Consider the following 19,300-nt stretch of genomic DNA (forward strand, 5'->3'; position numbering starts at 1 on the left):
TACATTACCCTTAGCTGACATACACTACATTACTGTACATTACACTACATTACATTACACAGCTGACATTGCACTGCATTACATTACATTTAGCTGACATTACACTACACTTAGCAGCTTGCCCAGCTTCCCTGGAGACATTACACATCACTTAGCTGATGCTTTTATCCAAATGCCCTGTATGCATTACATTACACTTGGACTGATGCAAAGCTGCCGCTTTTGTCTTATCATTATTACATTATATTATATGGTTGTGACGTCATCGGTCGAATGCTCCATTCATTTCAACGGGGCTCCCCAACGTTCGCACGTCTGTTATTTTTCGATAACGGACGGGTTGGTCTATAACAGACCGCTGTCAATTGCAACAAGACTTTTCACTGCTAACTTTTCAACAAGACTCTAATCAGCTGCTGTGATAGACAACACCTGTCCTGGCTACCTAGCTGTTGCCTAGCGGTGTTCCACAACGGCACTGTTTTGTTTTGCGCAGCAACAATGTTAACATTAAATAGGCCTAAAGAAATGTCCCCGCCATGTGTGAATCATTTAAGTATATCCATATAATAAGCGGGTTAACTTTCGGCGAGTCGGACGCTTTGTGGAATAGCAGCACTTCAGAGAGAACAAGACCCCTCCGCTCCGCGTCGGGGTCTAAAGATTCTCTCTGTCGTGCTGCTATTCCACGGTAGCGACCTTCTCGCCGAACGTTAACCCTTACATATTATATTACGCTTCGTGGATGCCGTCATCCATTGCGACTTCCAGATATTACAGGGTATTGGTAAACAATTTTTTTTTCTGATCCATAATCATACTGTTTGGATGAACAGCAACTCCTCATGGCATACTCATACTGCTCCTGTTTGGCTGACCAGGTGTGATCACTATGTATGTATGTATTAGAGGATGACATTTTTCAGGAATTCCCGTGAGTCCTGCGGGTCCTGCGGGATTCCCGCGGGATGGGAGTCAAAATTTTAAAGATGAACAGGAGTGGGCAGGAGCGGGAATAAAGATGAATGGGAGCGGGCAGGAGCGGGAATGCCGCTTATTTTTTCTTTAAAAAACAAACAAAAAAAGACGAAATGGGATTGGGGTTGATTTTGAGTGGGAGTGGGCAGGATTGGGAGACATTCTTTTCAGGAGTGGACGGGATGGGATTTGTTTCTTTTACTCCAGTCTGGGATGGGATGGGACGGGACGGGACAGGATTTTTTTCTGGGTTCGGGATGGGACGGGAGTGAAAATCCTCTCCCGTGTCATGCTCTAGTATGTATGAAAGCAGAAGGAAAGCCAGGAAGAGGTGGACTACATTACATTACACTAAATGTAACTGATGATTTTATCCAAAGCGACTTACAGATATTACAGGGTACTGGATACAGTCCCTGGAGCAGTGTGGGGTTCAGTGCCTTGCCCAAGGGCACTTCAGACATGGAGGGAGGAAGGGATTGGTAAGGGTCGGGATTTAACCTGCCACCCTGTGATCTACAGTCCAACACCCTAACCATTACACCATGGCTGCCTCTAAAAGTTCAACTGTACATGGTAATTCATGTAGTATAGTAGAGTAGAATAAATGTATTAACCCTCAAAGGGATATTTGGGTATCCTTGCGCCCGCTCAGGGCTGCGCAACCAACATGGCAGCATATGCCTGGACACACTTCCAAGTTTCATTTAACCATCAAACGTAATCCATGAAACGTATTCTTGGGTAGGGGGTTGGCTAGTATCAAATGGATGCGATTGGTCATGATTGGAAAAGCTTAGTTATGCAGTTTTATATGAAGCAGGACATGAATACCCCCCAAATAATCATGCAATACGATTCTTGTCAATGTGGGATGCATTTGCTTTCAAGGTGGTCCCTTTAACTGTGAAGTGTTGGGGGAAAGACTGTGAGAAGAGAACAACAAGTACCACCGTTGGATTAAGGAGTCCATAGAAATCAGAGAGCGCAGCCCAACAACCATGAACAGGGACCAGGGAGCATACAGTGAGGAGAATAAGTATTTGATCCCTTGCTGATTTTGTCGGTTTGCCCACTAATAAAGACATGATCATTCTATAATATTAATGATAAAATGTATTCTAATATGGAGAGACAGAATATCAAAAAGAAAATCCAGAAAATAACTTTGAAGAATATATTTTAATTGATTTGTATTCCATTGAGGAAAATAAGTATTTGACCCCTCTAGTCAAAGAAGACAAAATACTTGGTGGCAAAGCCCTTGTTTTCTCATACAGAGGTCAGATGTTTCTTTCAGTTAATGACAACGTTTGTGGATATATTAGAAAGGATTTGTGTCCACTTTTCTTTGCAGATCATCTCTAAACGACTTAAGTTGTATGACTGTAGCTTGCCAAATGGGAGCTTCTGTTCCCTTCACAGGATTATTATAGGGTTAATGTTTGGAAACTGTCTAGGCCACTTCATGGCCTTAATGTGCTTCTGCTTGAGCTACTCCTTCGTTGCTTGGGCTGTATGTTATGGATTATTATCATATTGGGAGGCCAAATCCATGACCCACCTTCAGTCTAGTGGTGGTGGGAAAGAGGTTGGCATGCAGCATGTCGTTTACATGTCTCCCTCCATCCATTTCTTGACGATGTGAAGTTGTCCTGTGTCTTGGCCAGACAAACAACCTCAAAACATAATGTTACCACTTTCATTTATGATGTTGGAGAAGGTGTTGTTCTTGGGATCATAGGCAGCATATCTCATCCTCCAAACACATCGAGTTGTGTTAATGCCAAACAGTTTGATTTTGGTGTCACCTCATTCCAGCACCTCCCAAGCATATCCTAATCCAGTTTGATGTTCATTGGCAAACCTCAGGTGAGCCTGAACAGGTTCCTTCTGAAGCCGGGGTACCACACATGCACTGCAGGATTTTAATCCGTTGTGGTATCAAGTGTTTCCAATAGTTTTATTAGTGATTGAGGTCCCAGCTGCCTTGAGATAATTTCCTAGCTCCTCCCATACAGTTTTAAGGTGCTTTATCTCCTTTTTTTTCTGGTTATTAAATTCCCACAAGGTCAAATCTTGTATGGAACCAGAGACAGGCCTAACATTGATGAGTGATGATCATTTTGTATGTCCTAAAATTAGGAAGAAATGCACCAACAGTTTGCTCTTTAATATCCAGGAGCCCGTTTCAGCCTTGTTGAGTTCTAAAATCTTGTCCCTGACATCCTTTGACAGCTTTTTGGTCTGTCCCATGTCGGCGAGTTTAGTTTGATTGATTGACTGATTCTATGGACTGATTCTGCAGATTCAATGTGTCTTTTGTGCAGGTTACTATTAACAGGTGTGTTCAATTCAGTGAACAAGTTGATTGGAAGTGTCATTTGATCTGCAGGATCAGAATTCCTGATGGTTGGCAGGGGATCAAATACTTATTTCCCTCAATTAAATATAAATCAATTATTATATATTCTTTAGAGTTAATTTCTGGATTTTCTTTTTGATATTCTGTCTCTCCATATTAGAATACATATTATCATTAACATTAAAGACTGATCACGTCTTTATTAGTGGGCAAACCAACAAAATCAGCAAGGGATCAAATACTTATTCTCCTCACTGTACATGCTCTCCCACACCTGGACCCCGATTCTCGAAAGCAATTGTTACTAACCAGTTAGCAACTTTTTAAGTTTCGAATGGGAAATTGCATTGCAACTAAGTTGCTAAACAAGTTAGCAACGACATTGTCGAGAAACGCACCCTGGACCTCCATCCTAAGAGGACCACTCATGAAAGCAGCAATATTAACAGGGAGGTCACAACTCCACAACAACATCAGCTGATTTTAAAGTATGTCACTCATCAACATCCATGTGACACTCTGATGAAGACGGACGCTACACCATTGCGTTGAAATATGTCAGATAAAAGATAAAACTTTTACAAATGTCTTGAACTCTGTAAGACACAATGCCAATGCAAACCAGGGGCTACAGAACACCAGTAAGATAGTGAGGCATACCTTGTGTAAGTTTGCCCTTGTTTTTATGTCACACAGGCCATAAAACATGGATGTGACAACTGGGACATGGTAGAGCTACACAACTAATTACGCAATTTTTGCCATTATGTAACTGCATTAATAAAACAAATAAAACAGGTGGCCTTTTTTTTTACTACTACTTACTAATACTACTTGAAATCTTCTTCACTCCATATTACAAATAGAAAACTAGGAGGTTTGTCCGAAGACAAAAAAAAAACAAAAAAACTATTTTACTGATCTCTAGAGCTCCAATTATTTCATCATATTGAATTGGTCAGTCAGAAAGATTGGACCACAACATAGCCATCAAACTTCAATGCCTCTCCCTCCTGTCCTGCACATTTGTAGGATTTAGCTTGAACTGTTTTCACAGTATCTCCCATCCTACATTCAGGCATGAAAGAAATAGCAGAACAGCAAATGAGCATTCATTTGAAAATGGCTATGTTGTAATTTTATTTGCTGATAATGACGGGAAGGCAAGCAAATCCAACATGTTGCTAGGGTTTCTATCTGTATTAATGCCCATGCTTTACGGCACGGGTGGGGAACCTTCTCCATTCAAAATTCCTCCAAGGGTCGTAAATGTCCCCCGAGGGCCATACTATGAACACAAACCAGAGGTGTCTTCACTATGTTTGTGTAAAAACTTGAATGGCCACAAATAAAATTCAGTATGATGGATAAGAGTGTGCGGTATCTTCCTCTCTGAAAGTGATCTTGCACCCGCTACCTGCACCTCGAAACCTCTGGTGTGCATTGGTTTCCTCTTCCAAATATAGGCATACCTGTATAATATTAAAATTATATCGGGGGCCGTATAAAACGGCCTCAAAGGCCTCCTTCAAGACATAGTCTCCCATAGAGCAGGGGTGGGGGACCTACGTATCCCCAACAATAGAGCTCTTCAGCCTTGACGTCAACTTGTATGCGGCGTTTGGACTACCGGTTCCATGGCGATTTTTTACATTGCAAAACGCCATAGAGATTCAGGTTTGGCAAAAATATAAGTTGCACGGCAACAACGAACATTAGCGTGTCCCCGCATCCCTTTCTCATTAGTGGAACGGATCGTATCATCATGTTGGTGTATTCACATGTTAAATCATGACGATTATAATTCAATATTGCTAACCCCTTTCTGATCATTAAAACTTCCGAACTACATACTTTCCTTTGGTTGCCATGGGTACAACCTTCCGCACGTATATGCCGTTAGATACAGGCGCCGCTTCTGTAGTTGTCAAAAGCTTCCGGGTTTAGCATATGGACGCAACATCGTATTTATGTCGAAGTTTGACACAAAATGATCAACCATGTCATACCTACAGCCTATTTTTAACACCCTCGACAGTTTGCGGGGGTTCGCTAAGCGCGTGCTTGCACTCGGAGCTTATTTGAAATTTACCCCTATTCATTCCCAATGGAGGCCGGAAGCCGATAGGAACCAGGACGTCCTTAAATGCTAACATGAAAGACTACAATCTACTACATGCTTCCGCTTCCGCTGAAGAACTCTATAGATCATGCCTGAACAAGGTGTAGATTAGATTCAGGTAGACCATGTCTGCATTAAGGGAACAATGTTTTTTATTTTCTCAACTGCGGTTTGACAATGACATTTCTTTGCTTCATAACCTAACCATGTACAGGCTCCAAAAATTCAAAATGCAGCTGCTTACAGCCCGTTTCACTTAACACTAACTGGATGTATGGGAATCTTATAGATAGATATGTATATTTTCTGCGTTATTTTGACCATTTTGATATTTTCTGGGAAAAAAATGATCTAAATGACAATAATTTCTTTTGAAAATCGGAGGAAATGTCGGTAGTTTATAGAATGAAATGACAATATTTGTTTTACTCAAACCCATACCTATGCATAACAAAATCCGAAAAACTGAACATTTCGAAGTGGTCTCTCAATATTTGCCGCGGCTGTATATCTATATGTCTTAAATCACAGCAAAGGTTGATGGACGTTTCCAGACACTGCTAATCCTAAACCAATCTGAAATGAACAGTCCAGGTCCCATGTATGGGGCAGCTAAACAAATACTTGCAGTGGTTAGAAGCAGTTGATGAACACAGCTAATCTTGTCCATTCACGGGTGATTCCTGTGACAGTTAAGAGCTGTTTAACACTTCATGAAGTGTTTGTCTGGAGATAAAGAACACTTTAGAAACATGACATCCACTTAAGCTCTCCATACTAGCAACTTTGCTTACCATGAAGTACGTGTAGGTATGTGGAATCAAAACCAAGCATTGGCTTTGGAAGAGATGAATGACTACTTTCTCCACATTGAAGTGGCAAGAAGTACAGGAAACTCCAAATCATATGGCGTACGAAAACAAACATGTTTGTATGAATTCCTTCCCATTAGGTGCTTAATCCATCTATTAATTCAATGTTTCAGTTACACTTAGGTACACAAAGTATAATCTAAAACTAGTTTTTTATTATTAGTTTGTTACCACCATTCTTCATAACGGGCGAGCAGCACAATGCACCAAGCGATCAAGATGCTGAACACTCAACCCACTCTCCCTCCACTGTCAGCCTCTAGCCAGCAAGGCCACTGACAACCCCCCCCCCCCACTGTCAGCCTCTAGCCAGCAAGGCCACTGACAACCCCCCCTCCCCATCCCCCACCACCATATCTGCGACTGAACATTCCACCTGCACTACTATACTTGTGACTGAACTTTCAACCTGCACTAACTCAAAACATGCACACACACACACACACACACACACACACACGCACACACACATACACACACATACACACACGCACTTTCTGCACTAAACCCAACATACACACACTGACACACACACACACACACACACACACACACACACACACACACACACACACACACACACACAGACACACGAACACACACACAAGACGCACACCGCACCTTCTACCTGCACTAAACACATACACACACACACACACACACACACACACACACACACACACACACACACACACACACACACACACACACACACACACACACACACACACACACACACACACACACACACACACACACACTGCTGCTGGTGTACTTGACAGACCTTTTTATATTTATTTTCTTCAAAATGCTACTATTACCATGTCAGAACGCTATAAAGGACTTTTTTTAGGAAAAGCACAAAAACACAACAAATACCTCTTAATGTATGTCCTCTACAAGTCTTCTGTTGTCCAGTCTTGCACTTTAAATGTCTGTATGAGCACTGTCTATGTCCATACTGTCTTAAGTCCATGTATAAGTACTGTCTATGTCTATACTGTCTATGTCCTTACCTTAATTAGTCTATGTCTGTATGGGAAAGCAAGAAATGTAATTTCAAATTCTTTGTATGACCAGTGCATGTAAAGAAATTGACAATAAAACCTACTTGACTTGACTAACGTGCTCACTATGAGGGCCAAATTTAGCAAGTTAGTTTAGTTTCGTTAACGCCCTTTGCACATGACTTAAACATCAGAAAGGTAAAAGCATAGACCACCATGTTCATTGCACTTTCCATCGTAAGGTAGGTGTTGACACTTGACTTGTAATTACACTTGTAATTGTAATTCATGCTCCATACTTAAGATTGTCATGTGTCTTGTCCATGCATTGTAGGCATGTTTTCCATTGTACATACAGTTCTTGTTGTGTTTTAGGGTTTTTTGACTGTGTAAATCAATTGTGAATGTCTCTTTCATTATCTGATTAGATGCTAAACTGCATTTCGTTTCCCTGTATTTATACTGAGTAATGACAAAGTTGGATCTAATCATATTGAAATGTGTAGGTTTGTCTTCAGAGGTACAACTCTTTTTTTTAACCCCGTTTCTGTCATGCCTTGCCATCCGTGTTTTCTGTGTGTAATATGGGTTAAAGTTGTCTAAAATGCCCTGTTGTCAGTTATGTTGAACTTTCTTGAACCAGGGCTGTCCTCAAAAACTCAAAACTGACTCAATGTTAATAACCCTGCTGAAAGAATAACTACAATCGCTGCATTGGTTGACTTGAAAGTAAAAAAAAAAAGTTCCTATTTATTGGATAGGTTTTCTTTTAACAACTATAAAGTTTTCTGAACCTAGATATTAAAACGCTGCATTTCTCTTTCGCTTTCTCTCATGCTTGTGAGGACTGTGTGCTTGTTAGTGAAATTGAAGGACCCTCCACCCTCCATCTCCCACTATCAAAATGTGGTCAGACTAAAATAATCTCTAAGCAAGTATAGAAGTGTTTTAACTCTTTCAATTTGGTCATTTACCAATAAATTCACAAGAAGAAAGCAAGAAGACTTCATAGTTATGAGGACCACAGTTATATCCACATATGTATGCTTCTAAACACACATATTTCACCTAACAAACTTTACCTTTGGAGGCTCCCGCTTGACTTTGGAGCTCCTCTGGGCAGGGGTTGGTCTAGAGCGCTCCTGCCCGGCCCGCTGAGTCCGAGTCTGGGCCACTCGCCTCTCCTCCGGCTCCTTCTTCACCTTCCGCATCAGCCCCTTGGAGGAGGAGGAGGATGAGGAGTCCCTCCTCTGGGGCAGCGTCCCCACCGTCTGCACCCTAAGCCTGGGCCTCTGGTTATCCCTCTGCCCCTGCCCCTGCCCGCGTCCCTGCTGCCTAGGCTGCGGCGCCTCCCTGGCCTCCACCAGGGTCCTCCTGCGGAGTCTGGTGTAGCTCCCTCTTACGTCCCCAGGGACGGCTGGGTTGCCGTGCGGGGGCACGTTGCCGTGGGTAACGGAGCGGGTCAGGCAGATGTCCACGCTCTCCTCCTCCCTCTTGATGCCACCGGCGCCGCCACCGGTCGGTCGACAGAAGCTGAACAAGAAGCCGGGATCCAGCAGCTTCACGGGGAGCTTGCTCTGCCGCTTGCCCCGCTCCGGGGTCTCCGGGTCAGGTAAGGAGGCGGACAGGGGCACGGGGTCGGCTGGTTCTTCCTTAATGGCTTTGTATAAGGGGTGTTGATGGAGGCCGTGATGCTGCGCCCAGTCCGGGACCTCCTCCCTCCTCTCCCTCTCCTTCAGGCGCCTTTGCACCTGCGCTCTGCTGCGTGCGGAGACCTTGTCGGAGCTGAGGCCGGAGGAGGGGGTGGTGGCGGTGGTGGTAGGCCTCAGCCGACCTCCCTGCACTGCTACCATGCACCTGCTGTTGTACCTCTGCGTACGTCCCGTCAGGACCGAGGACCGTGTTCGCACGAACCCGTCGTCCAACACGGACCTTCTGGGTCTGGGAGAAGGCACGGACGACGGCCTTTGCCGCAAGTGGCTGGAGTGGCGATTGTGCTGCATGTGCGACAGCGGTGCATGTAGGTGAGTCGAAACCGGGCTGCTCACAGGCTCCTGTTTAATAACGACAGCAGCAGCAGTAGCAGGCTTTTTCGACGCACCAACAACGGGCCATTTCGCAGAGGACGAAACTCCGGCCCGCGTGGTACTCGCTTCCCTCACTGCGTTCTTGTGCTCCGTCGGCAATGGCCGTGGCTTACGCACTCCCTGGTACCGGGACGGGCAGGGCGTGGGCAGGAGGGGCGGCAGTGTCACCCTGCTGCGGGTGTTCTTGACAGTAGACAAGGTTGGCCTAGCGGGGTAGACCGGCTTTCTCCTCTTGGTCCTCTGGTGCCTGATGGGCTCCAGGGGTTCGGCCTTGATAACGCGCCGCAGCAGCTCCACGCGGGTCATGTCGCAGATGGAGAGCGTGGGGTTGATCTCCGCCATGATGCTGATGCTGGAGCCGATGCCGTCCGTCAGACCCTCGGCCCCCGGTGTCAAATCAACACTGCTGCTGCCGCCGCCGCTGCTGCTGCTGCTGCTGCTGATAATGCCGACGCTGCTGATTGGCCCAGCTTTGGGTTTCCGCTGGTTGGTAAGCGAGTAGTTGTTGACCTTGGGCTTCCTGAGCCTGTTCTTCTGCTTCCAGCCGATGAGCGCGTCCGGGTTGGGCAGCAGGGATTTCCTCTGCAAGCCCAGCACGCTGAGGAGACGGTACTTCTCCTGAGTCCGAGGGCTCAGAACCTCCTCCTCCACGGGCTCCTGCTTGACCTTGGTGGGCGTGCACTGGCTCTGACTGGCTTCATCAGGAGCTGGTCGGTGACTGCAGGAGGAGAAAGAGGAGGAGGAGGAGCCGGGGTAGAAAGCAGAGCCCAGCCGCCTCCTCTTCCTCTTCTGGGAGAGGTCTATCTTGGGCAGGAGCCTCCGGAGCGCAAGGGCGGCCCCGGGGCTGGAGCGTAGCAGGCGGGCGGGCGGCTGCCCCTGCCTGGCCCTTGGTTGAGAGGCCGTGGCAGAAGTAGTGGTCGTGTGGCGTTTGCCCGCAGGTGAAGGGGGGTGGGCAGCCGACGGCGAGGCTGGGGAAGACGAGAGGCTGCAGGACGTGACCAGCTTCCTTTTGCAGGACGGAGACTTGAAGTCCATGAGTTTGAAGCGTCGATTGGGGCTGCAGGAGGAGGAGAAGCCGTTCTCCTCGGGCTGTGGATGAAGCCGGTCCTGAGGCATGGCCAGGCCGGGCCACCTGGAGCCCTCGCCTTCAGACTCGTCCTCTGAGGCGTCCAGGCTGAGCATGAAAGCACCGTCCGTACAGTGCTCCACGTTCTGAGGAGAAGTATGAGAGTTCCAGAAAGATCCAGCACAGAGGCCGCCGGCGTCATTCTCCCCACCACTCGGCTCTCGCCTTTTCTTCCACTGGAGCGCGTCCATCCGCTGTGCCAACGGCGAAAAGGTCCACCGGTTGTTGTTGTTGGGCACCTCCAGGGAAGCAGCAGCCGCAGAGGTGCCACCAGGGGCAAGTGAGCGCGCTAGCCCAGCATGGTGCGCTGCCCCTGGGGAGCCGTGCTCCCTCTGCAGGGCCTTGCAGGCCTCCAGGGCAGGCCACATGCGGAGGTGCCGGGCCATGGTGGAGACCTCGGGAAGATTATCCAGCTTCAGGGTGAGCGTGGAGGTGTAGGAGAACTCCAGCAATGGCATGAAGCTCTCCTCACTGAAGCCTAGAACAAATAAAAACAAAAACAGGGTGATGTTGGGATGGTTTCATCTTTTTTACTACCATTAATGTACAATAATCCATAGCACAGCCACTGAAACTTATAAAAGACAAGAGTGATGTTTGGGGTCAGCGTGTGTATAGGGCCTGTTTACACAACAGTAGTTAACACCATATTTTAACAGGAATTGAACATCCTTGCAATGAGATGAAAATGTGCAAAACACACCCTGTAGGGAGTGAACAATACTGACATCACAACGCATCCATTTCAATCTAGAACTCCAGTCTTCCCCTTTTGCTTGTGGCCTCACACCTCGCTGACGACGCACCGCCTCCATTGAAAAAAAGTTTTCCCCGCTGTCAACCAAGACCGAGCAACTTCTGGAGGAGCTTTCCCCATTCTACATCCCGATTGCAAAGGACATTAAATAGCAATATTGCAAGACACTAAATTAAACTAATGGTCGATGATGTCTTGCCTCATCATTTTTTCAATGGAGGCGGCGCGTCGTCAGCGAGGTGTGAGGCCACGAGCAAAAGGAGAAGACTGGAGGTTCTAGATTAATTTCAACCCAATGCCTTCCTTGAAAAAGTGACATTAAATAAAATGGTTACAGAATGAATACAAAATACAAACATTAAATATAAATATTAAACAATACACACAAATATTAAACAAAGGCTTCTGGATTTATTTTAAGATAACCCTCCTTCTCTCCTATTTCCCCAACAAAATGTCATTACTTTGCTTCACTCTACCATTGCGTTACATTCCTGTGTGCTCTCTCAAACACAGCGCCCAAAATGCAAAGACATGCCACATAGATCAGGGATTCTTAACCAAAGTTGGGCCGCGCTCACAACCTCCTGGGCCGCAGACAACTTTCAATTTCGCACCAGTGGGCCGCGCGGGCCGTGGGGCCGCTAGTTATCAAATACTAGTGTGCGTCTTTTCCCTCAAACGCAACTCTGTCATAGCGCAATGACTACACCCCGCGTTTTTTTTTTTGTTTGGAGGAGATTCATTAAGAACAAGACGGTAACACACTTTGCAGTGGGCTATTTGGAAAAAGCGAAATTACCAACCGGTTTCGCTTCCCAGCTGATTTGGCGACGACTTCTGTGTCATAATATCCTCACGTGTTAGTTAGAAATAGGTGTTCAACGGTTAGGCTACTCACAATAATTCTAGTTACTGAATCTTTATCCCTTATACTTGTCCAAGTGTCCCCAACAAGACAGTCATTTCACAAATTTTGCTTAATTGTGATAGTTGGTCCTACTGGGAAAGGGCTGTGGAATGTCTGTTCTTCCCGCGTCGCGTTTCCACTTGTGTAGAAAAGCGCCTTGAATTTACGAACAGCAGATTCATTACAAAGCGCAAGTCAAGAGCTGTCACGCAAACTTTGAGCTGTCAGAGAGGCATGTCAGAGAGGCATGTGTGAATGACTCTGGTTTGCTAAACTGTGAGTGGATTTAATTAGTGAGATTAAATGAGATTAACATTAGGCTAATCAATATAGGGCTATCCCTTGTGGAAAAAATACTTCAGGCCCCGGGACACTGCATAGTGGAAAAAAATGGGCCTCGACGTCAAAAAGGTTAAGAATCCCTGACATAGATGACACTCCTTGTTTCCTATAGTATTGCCTTTTCCATGATACAGTTCGAATTTTAGTTTTGAGGACTATGGCGTGCTCTTAATCCAATGGTTTGTAGCTTCTTTGATTTAGGTGATCTTTAGTCCAAGGTATTGAACATTGTCAAAGTCAAAAGTGTGAGTGACAAAAAGTGAGAAAAGGATTCTCTAAGGCACTCAAAAATAAAATGTATTTATTATTTAGGACAAGTCCTATGTGGATGTACCATAAAACAAAGCCCAGGCGGCGCGGCACGAGTGCCTTCTTCAGGGAGAGTCCAAGAACTTTTTTCTCATTTTTTAACTGCCATTTCTAATGTATTTGACAAAGTTCTGATAAATGGCTGAGAAAACAAAGCAACATTGCACATCACAATGTACTTCCTAAAGGAACGGAAAGGACTTCAATGCAAACAGGTGTAATGTAGAACACTATGCTGCATTAGTAGTGCAGTAGTCGTGGTGGTCATAGTAGTAGTAGTAGTAGTAGTAGTAGTAGTAGTAGTAGTGTACCTGTGAGATCAATGTAGGACTGTGGCACAGCAGCAGAGTCCATCTCAGTGAAAACTTCCTGGAAATATTCGCTGACGGCTGCCAACACGGCCCTGTGGGCAGAGAAGGCGTGGCCACCGCCCGTCTTGAGCGTGATGTCACAGAAGAGCCCCGCCTCCTGCTGGGCCTTCAGCTTGCTCAGCACTTCCTGGCTGTGTGACATCATCGTTCTGGACACACACCGCTCCTGTTAACCAAGGGGAAGTAGAGTAAACAAACAAATCATTAAGAGGACGGAGAGGGGGATGAGAGAATAGGAGCAGTATGATGAAATATGCAGATAGAGCGATAGGATGGGAGGGAGGGAGGGAGGAAGCCAGAAAGATGACGATCAAGTGTGCACGAACGTGCAGGCATATTTTAATTTCATAGACTGTAAAAGATGAGCAGAACTGCATTTCAAAATTTGTGTCTGTGTGGAATCAGTGAAGTTAAAAGTCACCAGCGCTGGTCGCTTACCTCTTGGCTCTCCGTTTTTCTGTGCTTGCACTCCTCACACCCGAGGACGTACTCCCTCACCTGAAGGTACATTCCTGTGGGGACATTATAAGGATCAAACAAACCCATGAGACACAACTGTGTAGCAACTCGAAAAAAAGTCAAATCAGACATGACAACTGTAAGTCATGAGAGTCTGTTAAAGAAGTCAAAAGTATGCCATGCCAACAACTGATAAGCATCTTGTTCTCATCACTGGTATGCAAAGTATGACATGGAGACATCCAGAGATCCACACATGAGCACATGATTCATTCACAATCATTGCACATTGATGAAAATGCTTGATAGGATTCTGATCCAAAGATTGCGTAAGTCTTCCATGAGAGGGAACTACTGGGTCTTTGGAAAGAGCAAATGAGAAGTGCCCTGTCCACATGCACCCAAAAGAACCATGATGTTTACCAACTTTTGGTTTCAGTCTGCAGTTCCCCATGCTTTTTTTACAAAGACGTCATCGGATGTTAAAAGCAGAGAACCGAGTTTTAGTAAGTCAAATATTCCGCAAAATTAGTTCTGTCAAATATTTCCAACAAAAGGGGCAACACAAGGCTTTTCAGTCGGTGCGCCACTGACTGCGTCCTTAAATAACCTATACGCATGTCGGCGATAAATCACCGGATTTCCGACATTCCCAAAACATCTCGGGACATAAGGAAGTTGGCTTACAGAAGTCATATGGAGAGCTGGAAAAGTGGAAGAGCTGCGGGAAGCGCCACGGGGTCTCAGTTGTGCACTTACATAGCAGCCTTGGGCCAAAATGTCATAGAAGTTGAAACCAGAAAGCATTGCGAGCTTTCTGAATAACGCAAAGGTTATTTTTTCGAGCGGGAATGAAACTGCGTAGGTGCCCCAAGACATATGCACCCGAAACCCATAAAGACTCCAGCTCTGAGATGGGGTCATTTCTGGTCATGGTTAAGAGGCAGGGGAAACACAAAACAAAGGAGGAAAAAAACAATTTACCTTCCCACCAGTAGTGCTCTGCCACGAATCTGTATGTGTCCTCGAGGGTGTGGTGTCTCCTCCCCGGTCGCTTCTGATGGAAAGTAGCGATGGCGTTCAGTCGCTTCTCCTCGATCAGGACTTCTCGGTACTGTACGAAACCCCTCTCCAACTTTTTGCGGTAAAGTGAGCCGCCGATCTCTTCGAAGTAGGGCGAAGGCGCCGCGCGCACGCCACTGACATCTGCAGGCTCGTGCCTATCCGCCGACTGCTTGATGGTGCCAAAAGTGTCATCATTAACATAGTGCGTATTGTAGGTACAGTCGCCAGCCATTTTTGTAAGGTTGGCTGTTTTCTATGATGTGGCCTCTTTTGCCCTGTTGTCTATCTTCTCTGTTGTCCCAAGAGGGGACAAACCTAACATAGGCTACACAGGCTAGTCACCTCCCTGCCTTCGAGTCAGAAGGATGCTTGAGGCAACTGCCCGCTACAAACTTTCCACCATCCGAGAAAGTTGGTGATGCACTTGACTCTCCATTGAGATGGCGGGGTCAATCACAGCCCCTTTGGAACCCACGTCCATAATTTCATGAAACTTTAACAATAAGACTTTTTAAAAATTAATATGCCATCACACAACACCCGCTTATCCGCCAAAAGAGTGTCTAAACAAAGATGCCCAAAAGATCTCTTAATCTGTTTCCCCCCTTAGGCACCAATGGGGCAATCACGTTAGCGGACCAGCAGACAGCTAAAATATCAATTCAAGCAGAACTAGTTAAGTGCCTGGATTATTAAACGCTACAAGGCTTCCTTCAACGAAATTTCACAAATGTCCTTTTGAAAATATTACACACCATCTCCTGCACAAATCTAAACTAACTACTATGGGTTGAATTTGGCTACTGGCCCTTCCTACATTTCCTTTGTGTTTAAACGAGCCAAACAATTCGTGCTAAATCCAACAATAACACTGCACGTGCACCACAGACAAAAGTCTGATGCTGTCTACAAGGGAGTCCACCAGAACCATTAAACTGCATCCAATGTGTGAGGCTTCTGCGTTGATTTTGGCACAAAACTAAAGTTTGACATGCAATCAATGTTGAATTGCACGTAATCCGTGGTAATGTGTTGTTCAGAAGGGTATCAAACAATTCTACGCATTATAACGTCCATCCTACCCCCGAAGTGAAGTAGCCTTGAGTACCGCGCCAATGCTCAATGTAAATAAGTCCCACAATAATGCCTGATCCTGCTTCCAGCGAGGGGCTTTACGGCGTTGTGACACAGTTGTAGGAGCGCCAAATCGAACCATCAGCAGCAGAGGACCTGGACCGGTGCGCAGACTATCCAAATATCCGCAAACAACCCAGTAGCGTGGTGATGTAGCCCGCTGTCGACAGAAGGCTACCCTCTAGCTGTAACTTGGGATTTCTTCAACTCGTCAGCAACATGCTGCAGGCAGCTATCTACCGAGCATCGCGAGTTCAACGACCTATGTACGAGAAGGTATCTCCCTCCAAAACACGGAGACGTCAAGGTGAATAAGCGGCCTTGATTTGAAAAGAAATCCGTGTCGTTCGCCTCCCGCGCGTCCACTATCGCTCGCCTTTACGCGAGCCCAGTCAGATGATCAAATAATCCAATTTTTTAACTCGTAACCTTCTGTTGGTAACCAGATGTCAACCTAACATCGTGCTGACGCCCAGTGTCACTCCCCCTCCCTCGCTGAAGACCTATTAGCAGACCTTTTAAAGAACTTTAGCTATCGGCAATCCTATTGGTGCGCAGGCCCGTCACTCAATTGACAGCTACTGTTTTTTTCTAGTCGTTTTTTTTCTTGTTAGGCTACATCAAGATAGGTTGTTGACGTCAATGTTGCCTTACTTGTGTTGCCTATGTCGACTTGCTCTGTTTGAAATAGCAATTATTACACTGACTACACAGACACTAAGGGAAGAAAGAATACTCGTGAAACGCGATATTTGTCGACACACCATGACAACCTCGCGCAACTACCCTCTTATGTACAAGTGCCTTGCATGTGGGTTGGGCCAGGATTAATTCTAACCAGAGAACCTGAGACTGGATGAGCTACCAATCTAGTCCATCTCAGTGTGTAGCCTAAATATATCTCTTGCCTCACAAGAGAAAATAATATATCTTAATTTATTGCCACAGTTTATTAAGTATAATCTACTAGGCTATTATTCTTAGGAATAGAATAGACAAGGAGAGTGTGATAGCCATACTGAAATTGTATGTGCAACAAATAAATAGCCTTTGAATCCTTTCCAATGACAGACTAATGAAATAGGCCTAATGCATCTTCCTGTATTGGCTCTGAATTATAAGGGCTTGTTACACGTTCAAATACATAAATCCATCCAAATCCAACAAGTTTGCAGCCTATAGCCTCACAATTGATAAATCATCCTGGTAAGATGAGGGGGTATCAGATAGGACTAGGCCTACTTAACAAGTACTTAGCCTTCTTGATGTACCGGTACATTTACTGTGGCTGTTGAATAGCCTACGTTGGTGTAGGCTACACAGTGCCCTGTACTGATGGCTAGGACTGACTTAATGATGCAGGCTACACCTCTCTGAACCGGACAGAACTGGACCACTGTATTATGGCGATATTGAGAAGGAATTTAGTGTAGCATCATGCCATATGTACATACATTCAAGGTTTCAAGGAATTTTAGTGTGCACTCCTGCCCCCCCCCCCCCCCCCCCCCCCTCTCTCTCTCTGTCTCTCTGTCTCTCTCTGTCTCTCTCTCACACATACACACACACACAATGTGTGTCATGCCGGATTGCACAACAGACATTGATTGTCAGCAGTTACTATGAGGTTGTGACATATGGAGGTGCAATGTGCCCGTGCTATGCTGTAGATATCCTGAGGTGGTCTACGTGTGGGCTATGTATAAAAGCACCACAGATAAAGACAGATAAGTGCTCAGAAACATACATGCCCATGTCAATAATGTTCTTCCTCATCATGGTGTTGAACAGCTGCAGCAGGCCTAAACGACCCTTGTCTCTATTTTTTTGGTGGTGGGGTGGGGGGGTGTAGCAGTCTGCAACTCAAGTGTGCATGCTGCTTGGAGGAACTGTTGTACAGTGAGGTGGTTGTAGTTTTTATCTGACAAATTTGTTGTCTTTACAACTCACAATTCATTATACGTAGGTTTGCTTTTCAAAAGACATAATGGGTTCCTGCATGCCCATAGGCACCCAGGTTCGAGTCTGGTCTGGGTCGTTTCCCAGCTATCTCTACCTCTCTTCTTCTGGATCTGTGTCCTATCCCCAATGAAGGCACACAAAGGCAAAAAAAGTTAATTGAAGGTCCTTTATACATAGGATCTAAATTTTTGTTTTCTCCTGGCTGCGCGACACTAGCTGCGCACAACTCAACCTCTGATTGTTGGAAACCGCTGTCGGTAAAAAAAAATAGCTCACGTGGTTGACTGCCAGTGTCTTGCTCCTCCTCACAACATCGTGTTTATAAACACGGTGAACCCATGTATATTTGGTGACATATTTGGTGTGTTGATGGATAATAAGCAGAGCCCTTGTTCCCCAACAAAAGCATAACAGCTGGAAGGGAATGACTCAAGAAATATGTGGCAGGGACTGCACATGATTTCAGATCTGAAGGGGAAAAAGTCCAACATCCAAGTCTCTCATCCCTCACTTGCAGACGAGCTGAACCAGTTCTATACTCGTTTTGAGGTCAACACCAAACCTCCAGTAAGAGCCCCCTCCTTTTCTCACTTCTCTGACCCAGGCCTAATGCTCACAGTGGCTGATGGGCAGAAATCTTTCAAACAAGTCAACATTCGGAAAGCAGCAGGACCTGATGGGATTCCAGGCCGTGTCATCAAAGTGTGTTCAGAGCAACTGGCTGGTGTGTTTACAGACATCTTCAATTTCTCCCTGTCCATGTGTGTGGTGCCAAACAGCTTTAAGTCATCTATCATTGTTCCAGTGCCTAAGAAAAACCAAATCACCAGCTTGAATGATTGGTGACATGTGGCCCTCATCCCCATCGTGAGTAAATGTTTTGAAAGGCTTGTGAAGAACATCATCTGCGAAATGATTCCACCTACGCTTGACTGTCATCAGTTTGCCTACAGACAGAACAGATCAACTGATGATGCCATCACCAGCGCACTGCACACCTCCCTAACACACCTGGAGAAAAAAGACACCTATGTAAGGATGCTGTTTGTGGACTACAGCTCAGCCTTTAACACCATTGTCCCCAGCATACTCGATGATAAACTCCGGAGTCTAGGAATTCACAGTGGCCTTTGCAGCTGGATACTAGACTTCCTCTCAGCACGGAAACAGGTGGTGAGAATGGGCTCCATCACATCATCCTCCTTGACCATCAGCACGGGAGCTCCGCAAGGTTGCGTTCTGAGCCCTCTCCTCTACTCTCTATATACGCATGACTGTGTGGCTATACACAACAACAACACCATCATCAAGTTTGCAGATGATACCACTGTTATCGGTTTAATCACAAACAATGATGAAACAGCCTACAGGAAAGAAATAAACAACCTCATGGAGTGGTGTAGAGGAAACAACTTGTCTCTGAATGTGTCCAAG

The 19,300-nt window shown here is 45.6% G+C and overlaps 1 protein-coding gene across 1 annotated transcript in view; it reads right to left on the reverse strand.

Moving 5' to 3' along the window:
* The window catches only part of si:dkey-229b18.3 (uncharacterized), a 30,880-nt gene extending 14,500 nt beyond the window's left edge, over positions 1 to 16,380 (reverse strand). Inside the window, exons 1-4 of the mRNA XM_063213961.1 lie at positions 14,690 to 16,380; positions 13,685 to 13,758; positions 13,187 to 13,412; positions 8,427 to 11,035 (exon numbers count right to left, since the gene is read on the reverse strand). Of these exons, the coding sequence (XP_063070031.1) occupies positions 8,427 to 11,035; positions 13,187 to 13,412; positions 13,685 to 13,758; positions 14,690 to 15,002 (3,222 nt within the window). The 5' untranslated portion in view covers positions 15,003 to 16,380. The remainder of the gene's footprint in view (positions 1 to 8,426; positions 11,036 to 13,186; positions 13,413 to 13,684; positions 13,759 to 14,689) is intronic.
* Positions 16,381 to 19,300: the final 2,920 nt, after the last annotated feature.

The sequence above is a fragment of the Engraulis encrasicolus genome, chromosome 13, assembly GCF_034702125.1.
Source record: "Engraulis encrasicolus isolate BLACKSEA-1 chromosome 13, IST_EnEncr_1.0, whole genome shotgun sequence".
Lineage (NCBI taxonomy): Eukaryota > Metazoa > Chordata > Actinopteri > Clupeiformes > Engraulidae > Engraulis > Engraulis encrasicolus.